Genomic DNA, 18,196 nt, shown 5'->3' on the forward strand with positions numbered 1-18,196 from the left:
CAAGAAAAAAACAGAAACTTGAACTGGAAAAGGCAACGTTAACGCTCATTTCACCTTCTCATTGTCAAACGTCTGCTCCGTCACTCGTTAAACCTTCATCAAGTCAGTACGTCAACGTCTTCACATACAAACACGTCCATATCAGTGCAGTATATCAGTTCGACGTCACTACAGGGAAATATTTACTTAAATCAGGCACTTTCTCAGTGTCGCCAGCAGGAAAGAATTATTTATTAATCTATCTACACTCATCAATAAACTTGTCATCCTTCCGTCGCAGAATCAAATTTCATATCTTTTCTCTTATTTCATTGGTGGACCTCGGAGAGCAGATGTGTCCTTTTTTTCCAATAAAGGCAAAAGGCAGAGTCAGGACAAATTTCAAAATTCCATCTCAGAGTGGAAATGAGAGGGGAGGACAAGACGGAGGGGGAGGGCGATGGAGGGATCAGCCAAAGAGAGAGAGAGGGGAAATTGGTTTGAAGGAACCACAAAGAAAAACAAGAATCCAAGAAAAGGATATAAGAAAATCCCTAGTATCACTCTGACTGACTCCCAAGACATCTCCAGACCACAGAAAGCAGGAGGAAAAAGCACACACATCTCTCTACCCCATCCCTCGCTCTCTCCCTCCATTTCCCCTTTGTCATGTCTTTTCTTTTTTTTCCACTGGTTCTGACTCCTGAGACCAGCGAGTGCAGCGTTTCTTTCCAGATCTGCCGTCTAATTCCTTCTCTTCCCTCCCCGACGTTTTTTTCCCCCCTTCCTCCCAACAATCCCTTCATCCTAATTCCTTCTACATTCACTTCATTCCTCCATCTTCACCCTTTCTTCTCCTCGACATCGCTCCGAGCGGGCCCGTCATGAAAGCATGTGGAATTGATATTACAAATTGTGTGCGGCTGCGAGTCTGTGTGTGCGAGGGAGTCGCACAGATCTGTGGATCTGACAGTCGGATAAATCTCTATTATGATATCTGTGTGTGTGTGTGTGTGTGTGTGTGTGTGTGTGCGTGTGCACACTAACCTGTCTGGACAGTTGATTCATCCCAGGTGCCTCCACACTCTGAAGACTCCCCTTCTTCTACCGCTGAGGAAGAGGACAAATATGGGAAGAAATAGGTTTAGAAGAACGTTTTTTTTCCCCACATCTACATTTTTCAAAAACAATCACAAAGATATGACTCACTCGGAAAGATTCAAAGATCCAGAGCCACGACCAAAAAACCCAATTTTAAATCAATCCGTTAAAATTATAAACAATGTTCATGATTAAGTGATATATAAAGTTGTTTTTTGTCTAATAAAAGTTACCCAATCTGTAATAACATGATGATTTGATTGTTTTAAAGAGGAGCTCCAGGAAGTTCATGCATTTTCTATAACTTTCTAACTTTTCATAGAGAACACAATCAATCAGTTGATGATGAATAATGTTTGTTCGGGTGCGTGCACAGATTTTACTGAAGCGCATTCATGAGGCTACGATGAAAATTGTGTGGATTTTTACAGATAAATAACATAGAAATCAACTTAAATGACATCACTAACAAACTTGAAAATCTTGTAACTATTGACTACAACTCAGATGATTTTAATTATATAACAAAGTGCTCTTTTTACCTGTTTATGGGTATAAGAGTTATACATACTGATGACTGGTTTTGCCCATAATGATCTCTACATTATTTCTTGAAAATATTGTTATTATATGTTGAAAAGTGTAACGCAAAAGAAATCCTGTGTCCACCCCCTTGATTAGAAGTATTTTTGCATAATCTACCAAACTAATACAGACAGAAACAGACCATAATTTGAGACAAAAAAAAGCTTCGGTATCTGCACCAAAACTCAATGGCCTCAATCCTATCCTTTAAAAAAGTCTCATGCCAATTTAAGTTAAGTAGTTCTTTAGTAATCCCTCTAATAAAAAGGCAAAAACAAATAATAATTCATAACAGACATGAAAAACATCACCTCCTTGCTAGATTATGGAAGGATTACGGAGTTGAATATGATCCATGAAGGAAAATGTTGATCTTCTGCAAATGTACGTACATTAAGACTCTTAAAATAAAGACAGGAAGCCAGAAACAGGCAGGTATTGACGATGCAAACGTCCCGGGACATTAGCAACAATCTCACACTGAGTTGATCAGAGCTGGAATGTGACACCGACTTCCTGGGTACAACAGGAAGGAGGGAAGTGCAGCTGGCACACAAACAGGAAATGGCTGAGCCACCACACAATGGGGTTTCCTGTTCACCCCCAGCCCGACACGCGATTCCTCACTTTTCACTGACTCACCTCTGCCTCTGATCATTTAAAAAACTTCTCATCCTGCTTCTCTCCAGCAAATCTCCTCTCCAGCCCCTTGCACTTTTTTTTCTTTTATCCCACTCCTCGTATTCCTCTCTCCACATCCTCGTCAGCTCCCCGCGGACTCACCCCATCCTCACAATCCAGCAGCGACAACATCTCCAACGAAAACAAGAAGTTCTAAATCTGTGAAGTGCTCCCTCCTTTTAAAAGGAATAACAAGCACACCTCGCTCGTCGAGTCTTGTTTCAATGTTTGAAGGGAAAAGGAAAACGTGGATCTGAATCAAAACAACTGTAATGATCTCTACGGGGAGACGGCGGCTTTGTCGCAGAAGCGCAGCACAACGTTTGCAAGGAGGAATTTAAAAATAAAAGAACTTTGAAAGAGTAATAATAGGTACACAGAAAGTGCAGGTGGGGACAATGTTTTAAAGTCTGGTGGTAATAAATCACGTGACACGTAAGTGCAGTTTTATCACCCACTGCAATGTTTTACTGTTGAATGTAGGACATTGTCCAACCTCAGCATTGTCTGCAATTGAGATCAGACCTCTTCAGATTTAAGATTATATTATACATATTATTATATATTCAGATTCAAAATTATATTGTTGTCATTCAACATAATTTAACAGTATTTCCTTTCACCCCAACCTGTCTAGGCAGATAGTCTGGGAGTTTTTTCTCTCCACTGATGCCTAGTGCTTGCTCATTGTGTGAATTGTTGGGTTTCTATGCTCTCTATAATGTTGACTTTGAATAATATATGCTGCTATAGAAAAAAACTTGATTTGAATTGAATTGAAAATGTTATATTCTTTCTCTGTTTAGTCTTTGTTAAGAGGAAACCAAACAGAATAAAACGTGCTGTCACATGGCAACAGAAATACACCAAAAGTGGAGAACAAGAAGTTGAGTATGCAGCATGTGCGCTGTGTAAAAACTTTTTTAAATAAGATTTACTCAAATAAGGATACATTACAGTGTTTACAATCACAGACACAGAATGAAGAGTGAGGGTGACTAAGGAAAGAAAATACAAGTTATCATAAACCAATCATCCAAGCATTAGTAGAGGAAGAAACCAATGATCCTCAACATCATCGTTTTCCCAAAGTAGCATATTAGTTGGCTTTATTTTCCCCACTCTGAGACCAATTTTAAAAAGTAGCACTTCAGAGCTCCCAAAATATTGTTACCATGTGGATAAAACACCAATGCCATAAATAAAAACTTTGTTTTCATGTGGACAACCCCTGAGGGACCGTTTGTATGTATACAGCAGCAGAGCAGGAGTGAGCGGGGAAAAGATGAATTCATCCCATTAAACTTTTGATTTTTTTGGAGCAGTGGAATTCACTTCTGAATCTTTTTCTTTATGCTTCTTCGTAATTTAAGTCAAACTCCAACCTGTTTCAATTTTGCTGTTTTCTTTGAGTTGTGTTTTGTCAGCATGGCCATTTTGACGATGATTTAAACGTCTATTTGAAACGTACTTTCTAACAAGTCAAGAAGTGAACAGATGGACACAGGTGAAAATAAGCTCCTCTCCTTGGTGGAGATAAAAAAAAAAAAGAATTCATATGACACATACTTCTAGTATTAAGCTGATTCAGTATCACCAGGGATTCTGTGCGTGTTGTTCGCATAGCTAAGAAAAGTTTTGGATGTTAGAAAGACCTAGATGCACTGGTAACTCTGCCTCTAATAAAAGCCCATTTTTCTTGATGAGACAGTGGGGAATACGGCGTGTTTCATTAGCCAAGCACACGGAGCTTTATTTAGACTCCCAGAGTCCTTTCAGCCCCCCTCAGAGACACGCACACCGTTACAGTGAACCCTGCACACACTGGGGGGGAAGTGTACGAGTGTGGCAGTGTGGGAAGAGTTGAGCATGCTTACACATAAAAGCAGGGCGCGTGTGTGTATTTATCTGTAGGTTTCTCCCATTAGGGAAACTAAAGCTCTGAGAGAGTGACCTGCATATGGATGTCAGAAAATGTGGGGAAGCATATGAGAAGAAGAACATACAGTATATTCAAGGCATCCAATTATTGAACCTTGTGTTGGTCCATCTCTTTCCCGCCCACAGTACATCTCACTTCTCTTCACACTCAGGTTTGAAGATGTAAAAATTGGCAGGAGAAGCCAATTAACAGCCCCGACACTTCATGCGGACTCAGGAAAAGTCAAGCTAACGGCAGCGTAGTTCGGCCGCAGCCGCACTGGACATGAGTGTGTGGTCGACTGTCAGCAAAGATTTTTGTCATTTTTATCAAGAGACACCGACTCTGTCACTTGTGATCAGGCTTTGAGGTGCAACATTAAGCAACGTTGACTGCCATGTTTCTATGATTTCAACCCATTTTCCATAGCGACAGTGACTGTATTATCACTTGTCCTAGGGGATGATACTAAATGAATCACCAAATGTTTTCACAATCAGTTTAAGTGGATTTTTAAGTGGCTTTCCAACTCTAGCTCCTTTAAAGTGGACATATTATACCCTATTTCCCCCATTAAAATAGTTCCCTGGTGTCCTAATGAACATGTCAGTGACATGCTTTGGTCAAAATACCATAAGGATGAAGAATCATAGTAGTTCAATAACCCTGCTAAACCCGCCCCTTTCAGAACGCTCGGTTTTCGTGCATGGTCCCTTTATATGCAAATGAGACACAGGCAAACACACACCCACTTCTTCCAGGGGGTTTCTGATTTGTCCTCTTTACAGCGCTTTACAGCTCTATTCGTCTCCCCCTCCCTCCACTAGCTCTCTGACAATATCAACATGTCAGCGAGAGTGCCGTCACAGACGTCCTACATAAGGATCGAGCCGAACACTGTCCAACTGTAAATCAGTTAAAAACACTTAGGAACAGAAGATCAGCGGTGACACAGAGAGTGCAGCACCGCTGATCGCCACCGCGGATCGCCAGCGGCGCGCTGAATAAAATGTATGTTGCTGTATCAGACCGGAGACTGTGCTCCGGAGACCTCACCACCGCTGACCAGCTCCGGTGCTCCGGCGAGCTGGCGATCAGCGGTGGCGATCACCGTGTAAGCTGAATAAACTGTATGTTGCTGTATCAGATCGTGTGTTCGTGTGTTCGCACCACTTCACATCAGACTGCGACCAGCGGTCGCCGTATTTAGTCAGGGGACGTATTTCACCGACGTACAAACACACAAATTGTTAAGAAAAGATCACATAGAGCTCATAACTGACCATTCTGACACGTCCTAATTAAACATATTTGTTCAGTACGTCCTCCATGACCGGAGCACAGACTCAGTCTGATACAATCACATAAAGCAGCTGTTTATGCAGCGGTGCTGCACTCTCTGTGCAGCGGTGCTACACTCTCTGTGTCACCGATAGCCTAAACTGCCGCTGGCGATCAGCTGATCGCCACCGCTGATCGCCAGCGGCGCGCTGAATAAACTGTATGTTGCTCTATCAGACCGGAGACTGTGCTCCGGAGACCTCACCACCACTGACCAGCTCCGGTGCTCCGGTGCTCCGGCGAGCTGGCGATCAGCGGTGACACAGAGAGTGCAGCACCGCTGATCGCCAGCTCGCCGGAGCACCGGAGGTGGTGAAACAGAAACAGCTGCTTTATGTGATTGTATCAGACTGAGTCTGTGCTCCGGTCATGGAGGACGTACTGAACAAATATGTTTAATTAGGACGTGTCAGAATGGTCAGTTATGAGCTCTATGTGATCTTTTCTTAACAATTTGTGTGTTTGTACGTCGGTGAAATACGTCCCCTGACTAAATACGGCGACCGCTGGTCGCAGTCTGATGTGAAGTGGTGCGAACACACGATTGCTGACTTTATCCGGCACATTAGCTTCATATATAAAATCCTCTGTAAAACACTGTGCTCCACTGTGCAGCCACCAACAGCACACTTGTCCCGCCGCGTTGACATAATACCGCTCTTCCTCCCTCGCCTGCACTCTCGCAGGGACAAGGTGGAGCTAAGGTGGAGCTTGCGAAGTAAACGTACTGGTGGGGCGGTAACATTCGCGGTGAAATGCGCATGCTGACGTCATAAGCGCAGGGAATTCAACATCGGGCGTTTTATCGCCTATACTTACACTAAGCGGAACCACGAAAACATGACTGAGTATTGTTTTTCCACACTTTGGCGACTGGTAGGGCCCCCAGAGTCCCAAATATCAGTATTAAAATGGTTAAAAAGTTGATTTTGCATAATATGTCCCCTTTAATGTGAATATGTGTAAATAACAATTTATTTGCTCTATGACAGTTAAGTGAAAATCTCTTGGTCTGTGAACAAAATTTTGATTTGAGTTGTAGGAAACACACAGAAAGAGATTCAACATAATTGTTTGCATTTTTATGGACAAAACAACAAATGATTAATCTAGAAATAATTGATATATTAATTGATAATGGAAATGATCAATAGTTGCAGCTCTGTAGGCAGGGTTTGTGCCCAGTGCCAAATTCAGTGCAGCTGATGGACAAAGCTGATCTCTTTACGTTAATATATATGTGAATGGTGTCACAAGAAATTGAGAAATTTAAGAAGATGTGTATTGAACATACACATTTTAAATAGCATTATATATAATTTAAATATTCAAACATGAAACAGATCATTAAAAGGGTTCATTTAATCAAATAATTGTGGGCAAAACATTTTTAAAACTCTATGCTTAGCAAATAAAAATATTAATTGTCTGATTCTTAACAAAATCATAGTTAGATTATATCTACCCTAGTCTGGTTATCAGCCTATAACAAAGCCGTCAAACCTCTAGAAGACGTAGTCTTGCTTTAATTTTAACTAAAACTTTCCATGACCCTAAACCCTGGTCTTAAACTGATTAGACACTTTATTTGGAAAGCACAGTTCATCCAAAAAGGCAACTCAATGTGCTTTACATAAAAACAAAATACATTTAAAAATAGGAAACATTAAAATGTACAATTTGAACAGATCCCAATTAAACAATAATTTACTCTAAAATTACTTTAAAACAAAAAAATAAAGTGCAGAAATGCTAGCTCAAAAAAAAAGCAAGTGTTTTTAACCTGGATTTAAAAATATTCATATTTGATGCTGATGCCAGTTCCACTGGGAACTTATTCCACTTGTGTGCAGCATAACAGCTCAATGCTGATTCACTATATTTGGTTTGAACTCTGGGCTCAACTATCTGACCTGAGTCAGTAGATCTCAGAGCCCTACAAGGTGTATATTCTTTTAATATGACCTTTAAAGTCTAAAAGTAACATGTCCCCACCTCACGATATCAAGTGGCAACTTGAGTTTTGTCCCCATAAAGGAGAAAGTCCCTGTAACGTTGGTGCATAAAGACGTTGTAGGTCCCCACAACATGAGCCAAACACACGGCAGACAAACGCAGCAGAGCAGTGGGCGAGCCAATAATCACTGAGACATCAGAGACCTAGAGATCACACAATCTGCCTCAACAACATCACACACACAGAAACACTCTCCATAATGTGGATGTGAGTGTGTGTGTGTGTGTGTGTGTGTGTGAGACGCAAAAAGCAAACAAAGACGCCACTGGGAATCCACAGCCCATCTACACACATTTACACACATACACACACAATTATGCCTTTTGCCGTTGTTTACGTTAACCCTGGAGACACCTTATTCTGTCAAAAGTGATTTATGTGTGTGTTTCAGTAAATATACTTAACTGTTAATGAGAACAGCAAATATGTGATTTCCCTGGAAGTGTAGTACAGTTTTGTTTTTCTTTAATAAGCATAACTTAATAATATGTTTACTGTACCACGAACATATTCTGAAACCTTGTATACATACATCTGAGGAAATGAAAGTTTCCACATGGAGGGAAGCTCAAAAGACAAAGGCTGAAGTTACTGTTTTGTCTTCACACCTGGGAGAATCCCAGCTGCTTCAGTCTCTAATAAACGCAGGTACGGAGGAAGAAATGGTGTGAAACACACCTGCAGACTCCGGAAACACGACAACAACACATCACTCATGCCTGCGCTGCAATATAGTTTATCTGACACACAATCAGGCCAGAGAATCCAAAGTGATAGCTCAAACCAAAACATATATGAACTGGAAATTGGATGTTTTATATTAACAATATGACATTTGGCAATAATTAGGCCAAATCAAATGATTCAGTGTTTCCTGAACTTCAAAATGACTCGTTTTGACCACATTATGTTTTGAAGCTCTTGTTAAAGCATTTATACTTTTTTTTATATCCTTATTCTTCTTGTCTATAGCATGTTTTGTTTATCTGTGATTGTCTATGTCTGTTTGTGCACAAATAGAAAGTAAACATATGAAATTTAAAATTTTGAGCTGAAAATTCTGCTTTTGATAAGTAGTTTACGTGTCACAACTTGTTACAGTGCACAGTCCCAGAGACCAGTCATTAACATAGACTCGGTCAGAAGAGTCTGCAAATACATTTTTTGGAATTTTTTCCAGCCTTTAACTAAAGATTTCTTAAATACCACATGCACAAATATGTTTTTACAGACAAAAATGTCAGTAAAATGGTGATTGTCCAGTTTCTTTTTGAGGGCAGCGATTTAAACAAACATCCACTGGTGAACATGAGGTTCCCTCTTGTTCAGGTGAGTGAACACCTGTAACCCACAGCCGTCACACAGGAATGATATGTGAGGTCCATCTGCTGCTTCCAGTTATAGCAAAACACAGCAAATATTCACACACACACGTGTTCAGGAGGGAGGAGAATTAATTATAGTTTACATCGCTGCACCTGAAGTGAGAAAAAACAAAAGCTTACACACTTTGGTTTCTGTCTAACATTCATTCCACGAGTCTGGGATGAGACGCACAGATGAGTTGTGAATTAAAGCAGAAACGTATTCCTTTAATTATTTTATAAACTTATAAACATGTTGGGTATGGGCATTTCTATGCAATGGATATTATTCATTGAATATTTTAAACTCCAGTGCATGAGAGGTAGTGAAAGTAATGCAGGGTTGACAGTGTGGAGAGCTAACAAGATGCATTCAACAACCTCGTAAAAAATGTCATCACTTCTGCAAACGCACATGCAGTCCATTAACTAAATGCTGCTGCTGCTGCTGCTGCCACCTTCTGGTAACATATGTAAGGCTAATTATGTAGTCATTTGAGCAGAAGAATGTATTATTATGGTGATGATAACATAAACAAATATTTACACACGTTTTTTAATTATCATTAATCATCCACACACAGACACACAATACACAGCTGAGCAACCACACCTCTCGCGCTCTCTCTCTATCTATCTATTCATCCTGCTTTTACAACCTGATCTAATTTCCCTCGCTCTCTTAAAAGGTCCAATTTGTCCAAATTTAGATGAAATTACCATGATTTGGCAGAAATGTAATGCAAAATAATCACACTTCATTTTTCTTTCAGACCTTTTTCCATTTCTATCCCACTCCCACTCCCACCCACCTCAATAACCCCAGTAGTCCTTTTCTAGTCCATATCTTTACAAGAAAAAGTTCCCCAGTGTGCAACCTTGTAATGTCCCACACCAAAATGTCTCTGTGTCCTATTCTCCACGTCTCCTCCCCCATTCCCGTTTGCTTCCCTCGTGTCTCGTGGAAACAGTTTCAGCCTTGATAAGAAAGAGAAAAAAAACCTCTTTGTCTTTTTCCTTTTCCCTGCTAAACAACACAGGCACACACGCACAGTATCAGGGCCACTTATTCCCCAGGCTCTGCTGTTCCCAGATCTCTGTGACGGACGGGTCAGTGCAGCCAATCACGCAGCCCCAGAGAGGCGGGATGTGGGTCAACGTAGCCAATGATAGGCCGGGCTTTTCCCAGTGCGGCGGCATGATTGACAACTGGTGCTGGACAGAAGTCAGGAGGGTAATTGTCATCCGACTCACTCTCTCTCCGTCTTCATGTGTCTGTTTCATCCTCGACACTCCTCCTCCCTCCCTCCCTCCCTCTTACTTCCCCACTTACTCCCCTTCCCCCCCCCCCCCCCCCCCTCCCTCCCCAACCAGCTTTCTCCCTACAGCTCCAGAGGGATTCTCTCATTGGCCGCCCTTCCTGTCCCACAGGAACGACTTTGTGACGCTACTGGCCGAAGGCTGATGCCAATCTCCGTCCCCAGCCCACCCCCCGGGACCCACAGCAACTTCAATGGCCTGTGTCAAACACACACACACACACACACACACACACACACACACTTAGTCAGGGGACAAGGACAGAAGCTGATTAACCAAATACTTTTATCAGCAGTAAAACCGCTCTCTCTCTGCCTGTGTGCAATCTGAACAAAAACAGCCTTAAAATACATAAACACACACACACACACACACACACACACACACACACACACACACATCCCAGGCACTGAGCCACTGGCCAGAAACAGCAGGCTTTGGGACTGTGTGTGTGTGTGTGTGTGTGTGTGTACATGCTTTTGTTTGAGAGAGAGTGTGTAAAGGGACGGAGGTAGCAGAGGGCTTAGATGGATGGCAGAGAGAAACAACCAAACAAGCCTGGCTGACAAGCTCCATCGCCCTCTCTATCTTTACCCGTCTGGTGTCTCTCTCCTCCACTCTTCACCTCTCATCGTTCTCCCTTTCCTTTTCCTCTTTTCCTCAGACTCTGATTTCGTTTCAGTCACGTCAGGTAACGTCTGCGTCGCTCCGTCCCGACAATCCTGGGGCGGTCAAACACTTTTTTATTTACAATTACAAACGACGTGTTATTCCTTCAAAGATATTTGAATTGACTAATCTTTGCTTGAACGGCCATCTGTGATTCTGTCTCCACTGGTGCATTCCAGTTGTAGTCAGAAGTCGGAATTTCCGAGTTGAGGGGGAGTTCTTTCAACTGGAGCACCTGCTCAAGTTGGATTTCCAACTTGGAAAATTAGAGCAACCCTCGATATAAGATTCCCAGATGTCTGCCACTCACGTCAGTAGTAAAAATACTATTTTTCCACTTCTGTAAATCAATTAATCAATCGTTATACCTATTATTCTTCAATTTATTTATCCACGGATATGTTGCTATGCAACCAACACCATCAACAAACAAATACAGACTGAATAACTTTCATAAGGTTGCTTTAAATGTCCATTAACTGGAATATTCCATTTTTAAAACAACTGTATTATTGTTTAAAAAATATGCGACATATATTCACAACTGCCCAAACTTATACTTCAAAATCCGCTACTTACATTCCCTTAAATTAATCACTAATAAATACCATTTTATAAGAATAAAATCATTAAACAACCCTAACTCCCCTCTACCTGCCATCCCAGTTGTTAGAAACCCTCAAGCCCCCGGGAAAGTCTGTTTCATAGCTCAACCTTTCCACCGTAACATCTTGAATTAACGTGAATACCCTCAATTTTAATATTTTAAATACTTGAGTCGCTGATCAACAGTATTTTAACTGTTGTTTTAAGTGAAACATCGAGGTGAAACCCAGCGTCTACGCAGTGAAACGTGCGTTCATTCATTCATCGATGTTACTGCGAGGTAACGGCAAAGCGTCGGCACATTTACAGACTAATAATTACGATAGTACAGATTGCGATATCGTGATATAATTTTAAGCTCATATCATCCAATTCTACTGAACACTTCACTGCCCCCTGCTGGCCAAACTAGATGTTCAGTGGTATTGCTAACAATGGCTATCCCGAGATACTCTGAGGTTATGTCACTTCCAGTTCTGACTTCCGATATAAATGGAAATGCGCCAACAAACAAACAAACAAACAAACAGCTACGCTAACAGGTGAGTCGGCAGATTTGTTAAATGCTCTCTCATGTTTGCTGTAGAACCTAAAGTTTAGCTCGTGTTTCGCAGCATGGCGACATAACTATCACTATTTTATCCTCACTGGAAACAGGGTTCGTTCAAAAGTAGCTAACTTTAAAGACAGACACCTAACAATGAGAAGACGGTTTTCTTGCCTCATCATTTAAAAACTCCAGAATGTTTGATACCTGTTCCCGGGAAAAAGGTCTATTTTATAAAAACACACACACACACACACACACGTACACATGCAACATTTTCACCTCTCTCAACAGCCGAACATTCATTTCCTCACACAGACGAGCACAGAGTTGATGTTCAGGGCCAAACAACACAGCTTGAGATTAAAGAGGCTCTCTGATCCCACATTTGTTTTTCTGTCTGTGAGCGAGAGTGAGGCGGGAAGACAAATCAATATCAGCAGAGACGGGGGAGAGCGGGGAGATGAAGAATGGGAGGAGACTGAGAGAGTTTTTTAAAAAAAACAACAAAAAAGAGAGTGAAGAAAGACACGTCGGCAGAGGAGATGAAAGGTTGAAGGAAGGACGAGAGGTGAAGGAGGGCAGCGAGGAGGAAGATAAGGAGTAGGACAGCGAAGAGAAGAGAGGTCAGGAGGACGGGAGGGACGGCTTTTCTCTGGAGGACTTGGACTCTGGGGGGAACGAGCCAGGAATAACTGAACTAGAAGTTCCCTGTGTGGAGCCTCCCTCCAATCACCATCAAGTCAAATGAAGACACAGAGTTCAACACTGAGCTCCAACATCAGGATGAAATACACAAAGAGCGTAAGCGTGGCAGCCATTTTGACAGGTCACCGGTGTAAGTTAACGATGGTGGGAACAATATCAGGAACACCTGAGCTTCTCCTGCTGAACCATAACCAGGTCACCAAAGATTTAACATTTGGGGGCCTGCCCTGACCCATTAATCCCATTTAACCGGGATTGGGACGGGCACTATGAGTACACTGTCCTAAATTGACCCCCCCACCCCCCACCCATAGCTGGGTCAAATTTAGTGTGTTCAATTAACAATGAGCAATCTGGGATTGGGTACCTTGCTCAGGAGGTACCCCTCCAGTTACAAGCCCAGTTCCCTTCCAATCGGCCATTGGCTGCCCCATTTGGTAAAAGAACATTTTGGTTGGTATACATATACATATATACATATATACAGTATATACATATACGTATATATATATATATATATATATATATATATATATATATATATATATATATATATATATATATATATATATATATATATATATGTATACATATATATGTATAGACTATAAGTGACTATAAATGGTAACTTCTTCGGTTATCCAAAATGGTATGCAGCCCAGTGACGTTGGATAATCACGTGACTTCTCTCAGCAGCCAATCAGCAGCAGGTTACCTGCCGGTAATCACTTCCTCAGAAAATATGTTCCTGGTTCTCATTAGGAACAGGTTTTGGTCTCCATGAGAACTACTGGTCCTGAGAAGGTCAGTGTTTATGACAGAAAAAAGCTCTTAAAAGAAGAAACACACACACACACAGACACACACAGACACACACACAGACAGAGCAGGCTAACATGAATAAGAGGAGCAGTACTAGCAGGGCTGGAGGGAGGGATGTTGCATAATTGCCGTCTCTCGTCGTACAGGCTTTTTGACTGAAGACACCAATTTCACGCTCCGGCATTATTTAGCTTGATACAAACTTGATTAGGCATTACAGGGGGAGAGAGACAGCGAGCAGACGGGGAAATAAACGGCTTTATGTCACGGCGTATCGCTGGCGGACAGATTAACTCGCACGACACTCGGCTTCTGGGACCGACATGAAAAATATACACATGCTGCCTGTGGTGCCTGGTGTGTTTATTTGTTTCTTTCTTTCTGTAGATGTATAATCACATATTTTATCCTACAGACAAAACACACTTTCCATTTTTCTTCTTATTATTTTTTTTTAGGCATCTCCCCCCCCCAAAAAAAACATGCCTGTTTAATGTTTTTTTTTTAAGTGTACTCTAAAATCTCTTCAGGGTAAAAGTTTGGAAAGCGTATTGTTATGATTTAATATCAAATCTTATATTTTCCCCACTGCTCCATGACAAAATATTCATACGAGTCGATGTTGCCTGGAAACAAATACGATCCCAGTCAGTGAGCGGAGTTTGCTTAGCAACAGATTTTTTAACATGAAGGTGGACAAAAAAATAAAAGATCAAATCGTCCAACTTCCAAGTTCAAAATGTTTAATATCAGTTAAATCAATATTTAAAAGATGCACTTTTTACGCATCACAAGTTTAAAGCAGCAACTAACAATTATTATTATTATTTTATGGATCAATCGATTATTTGTTCTAGAAAACGTTGATTTGAATTTTGAATTTGAATTTTGGATTTTTGAATATGTTTTTGTCACATGGAGTAAAGAAACCAAAAATAATCACAATGTAGAAGCAATCAAACAATTATTGAAAATGGATTCACCAAATATCAAAATAGTTCATAATTCATTTAGTTTTTGTCCATGAAATGTCAGGAAATTATGAAAAAACGTTGATCAGTTTTTCCCAAACTTAAAAAATGATACTGTTCTCAAACGTCTAATTTGGTCCATCAACCAAAAAATATTCAGTTTTAGTTATTTATTTGTTTTATGGAGCAAAGAAACCACAAATTAACATTTAACTCTTCAACACAAGCGCACTTTGCATTACCGTAATTACGCAACCGCTTGTGCTATCTATAATTCCAGCGATTTCTGAAACACGTGGTCATTACGGTAATTTCACTGTTGCAAGAAGACGGCGGATCAGAGCCTTTGTCACCAGAGAGGAGAGACTTGGAAAAATAACTGAACATAGTTTCCATGTTTTTCTGGTGTTTATGTTTGTTTTTTGTTTTGGTTTTAAAATAAACCTTTTTAAATTGTTTTTAAAACAGTTTTTAACATGCAGAAAATTGTAAATAACTGTCAGATATTTAACGTTATTCTGGAAATATGGGCAAAAGCACTTAGTTACAGGATCATTTTCTGGCCCTTTAATGGTTAAAATAAGCAAAACATCAGCGTACATTTAGAGGCTTACGCGATTAAAAAGAGTTAAAAAGCTTAAAAATGAAAGAGCTTACTTTAATTATTGTTTGTATGTTTTAAAAGACAGCAGTGACCTATTATTAAAACAGTTGAATTGATGAACGACTTGATTATTTAGCTGTGACGCTTGAGTTTGTTTTGGGGAAAAAAACTGCTCCGAATAACAGAGCTCAAGTATTACATACTGGACCTTTAACTACTTTTACAAATGTGCTATTTTGTTGCTTCATGGTCAGGAAAAAAGTTGAGGAGAGAAGACGAGGAGAGGAGAAGCTACTCCCCAGACTGCTTATCAACTCTCAAGCAGACAGTACTTCTGCATTTTTAAAAACAGGCCTGTACTGAACAACACACACACACACACACACACACACACACACACACGCACACACAGACACACACACACACACCTTCCCACCGACTCTCAGCCATGCGATCTCATATTCTCTTTCCCTGCAACTCCATCTCCCTGTTTCACGGCGTCTTGATACAGACATGAAGCTTTTATTAGGGACCAGATGTAGACGAGCAGAATCCTCCTCATCCTCCTCATCCTCCTCATCCTCCTGCTGCTGCTGCTGCTGCTCAGTACAACCAGTCACTGTGGTCCGTCTGAACCGACTGCTGCAGCCAGAAAAACACAGGTTTGATCTCCGAGCTTCGACGCGTCAGTGCTGGATTTATTCATCCAGAGGAAGAAAAGACGCAATACAGCAAATACACAAGCAGTGGTTTCTCAAACTTGTTTTATACCAGCTGAGAAAATAACCAGCTCTCAAAATAACACAATTATCACCAACGTTAAAATACTTCACACACTGGTTACAGTGAAATCAGATTAAGATGGAGCGAGAGGTAAACTTGTGATTATTTCATTTATTTCAAATGTTTTGTGTCATTTGTTTCATTTTCTACTTTGATTTTTCCACCATGTATCACCAGAGGAAGCTCGTGTACCACAGTTTGAGAACCCTGGAGCGCAAAGAAGCAACAATGACTCGATTCTTCGATTGGAAAGTACAAACTATTTTGCATGACCGTAATTACGCAACGGTTTGTGCTATCGGAAAAATTCCAGTGGTTTCTGAAAGCTGAGAAGTTGCACGTCAAAGCCAACGCGTTGTGGTTATTACGGTAATTTCACGCTCGGAGAGAAGTACATTTTTTTGGCCTGTTTTTGGATTATTGAGACAAAAACTCAAACAAACGTTATTTTAAATGTGTTTTTATAACTGTTCAAATTTCAAATTTAACACGCAAAAGAATTGTTAAAACAGTATTTTAACATGCAGTAAATTGTAAATAACTGCCAGATATTGAAAGTTATTCTGGAAAAGTGGTTAAAAACACTTAGTTACAGGATCATTTTCTGGCCCTTTATGGTTAAAATAATCCAAAAAACTGACATTTTGAGGCTTAAGTTCTTTGATTCAAACAGAAAACTGAATGTCTTTGGTTTGCAAAACAAAACCTTGACATGTTGTGATCTGGAAGACGTTCTAAAAGGACCAAAACGTCCTAAAATTAAAAGAAAAACACACATGGAGTCACTTTTTTCTTGTTTTTTTAGAGGGCTAAAGGATTGGAACAAACATCTCATTTTTGTGATTATATTTGCCTGGATATAATGATTTGGTGATTACTGTGTGATGACCTGTGAGGAAACAAAGACGTTCAGTCTTCAGTCTCATATTGAGATTCTGATTCAAATGTTAATGAATTGTTCAGCCCTAGTCAATGTTTGGGAAATATTAACCTCTTTTTTACCAAAAACACGATCAATTAATTAAGAAAATAATCAACAACAACATCAGTAAGACGCCGTTTTTACTTGATGCCACTTTACGCGCCGACAAGGCTACAGAGCGACTATTGATTCTTACTGTAAGTGTGATAAATATAGTACAACACTGTAAATGTAAGAAGAAGGTAATGCACGGAAACACATGGAAATCACTTAACTGCCATTAAGCAGCCAAAGAGTCTTTAAGTGCAACAGAACGAAGCCCTGAGATGCCAGTGTGTTTACTTTACACCGTAATTAATGTTGATTTACTTCACAAAACAGCTACAAAATGTACAATTTATGTCATTAAATAAGATTTAAAATGTGCTCCACAATGTCGGTTACGATAAAGATTGATTATTTATTTACAAAAACAGGTGCAAAAGCACATGTTCTTTCACTTTTCCTGTTCTTTTCCTATTCAGTATTCAACCCTGTCTCTCACACACTTTGGGCTACTTTCACTGGCTCTTGCTCCATTGTACGTCTCACCGCAGGACGCTCTTGCCTTTTGACTGGGACGTGAATGGAAAGGAGTTGGAAAAACCAACTGAAGGCTCGAGCGCTTAAAAAGGAGAAAGCGCCGGTGAGTCCGCGGTGGGGCGAAGCACAAAGAGGCGGCCGAGTGTCCAATAAAAGAGAAACACAACACAAGCAGCTTGTTCTGCCCAACACTCCACAATACACATTAGTCTGGGTTCATGGTGGATGTGTGTCTGTGTGTGTGTGTGTGTGTGTGTGTGTGTGTGTGTGTGTGTGGGTTTTAAATGAAATGCAACCACAACAGGCTGAAGGCGAGCAGAGAAAGAAAAAAAAAGAATGAATGAATAAATGAATAAATCAGCACAAAAGTGAGAAAAGGCTGTTTTTGCTTCCTCGGTGGTTTGTGGAACACACACGTGTGACAGCATGAACCCTAACTTGTTCATTAAAACTACAACATATGATAGTTTCTGCAGCTGCAAATAGTCAAAATATCAATTTGGCACATATCGAGATTTTAATGAACAAAAAATAACCATCGGTGTGATTGGTTGCCAAAATCGGCGTTCAATCCAAGATGGCAGTCTTCCTGTAGGATTCACCATGACCATCCCAACCTAATGAACGTGAGTACCAAGTTTCCTTCATGTACGTTAAACCTGGCCCCAGATGA

General features: G+C 40.6%; 1 protein-coding gene across 3 annotated transcripts in view; it reads right to left on the reverse strand.

Moving 5' to 3' along the window:
* znf423 (zinc finger protein 423) overlaps positions 1-18,196 on the reverse strand; it is a 168,225-nt gene that overhangs the window by 136,998 nt on the left and 13,031 nt on the right. For all 3 annotated transcript variants that reach the window (XM_058645028.1, XM_058645027.1, XM_058645026.1), the window contains exon 2: positions 1,027-1,089. In XM_058645028.1, the coding sequence (XP_058501011.1) occupies positions 1,027-1,089 (63 nt within the window). The remainder of the gene's footprint in view (positions 1-1,026; positions 1,090-18,196) is intronic.

This window comes from Solea solea, chromosome 12 (assembly GCF_958295425.1).
Source record: "Solea solea chromosome 12, fSolSol10.1, whole genome shotgun sequence".
Lineage (NCBI taxonomy): Eukaryota > Metazoa > Chordata > Actinopteri > Pleuronectiformes > Soleidae > Solea > Solea solea.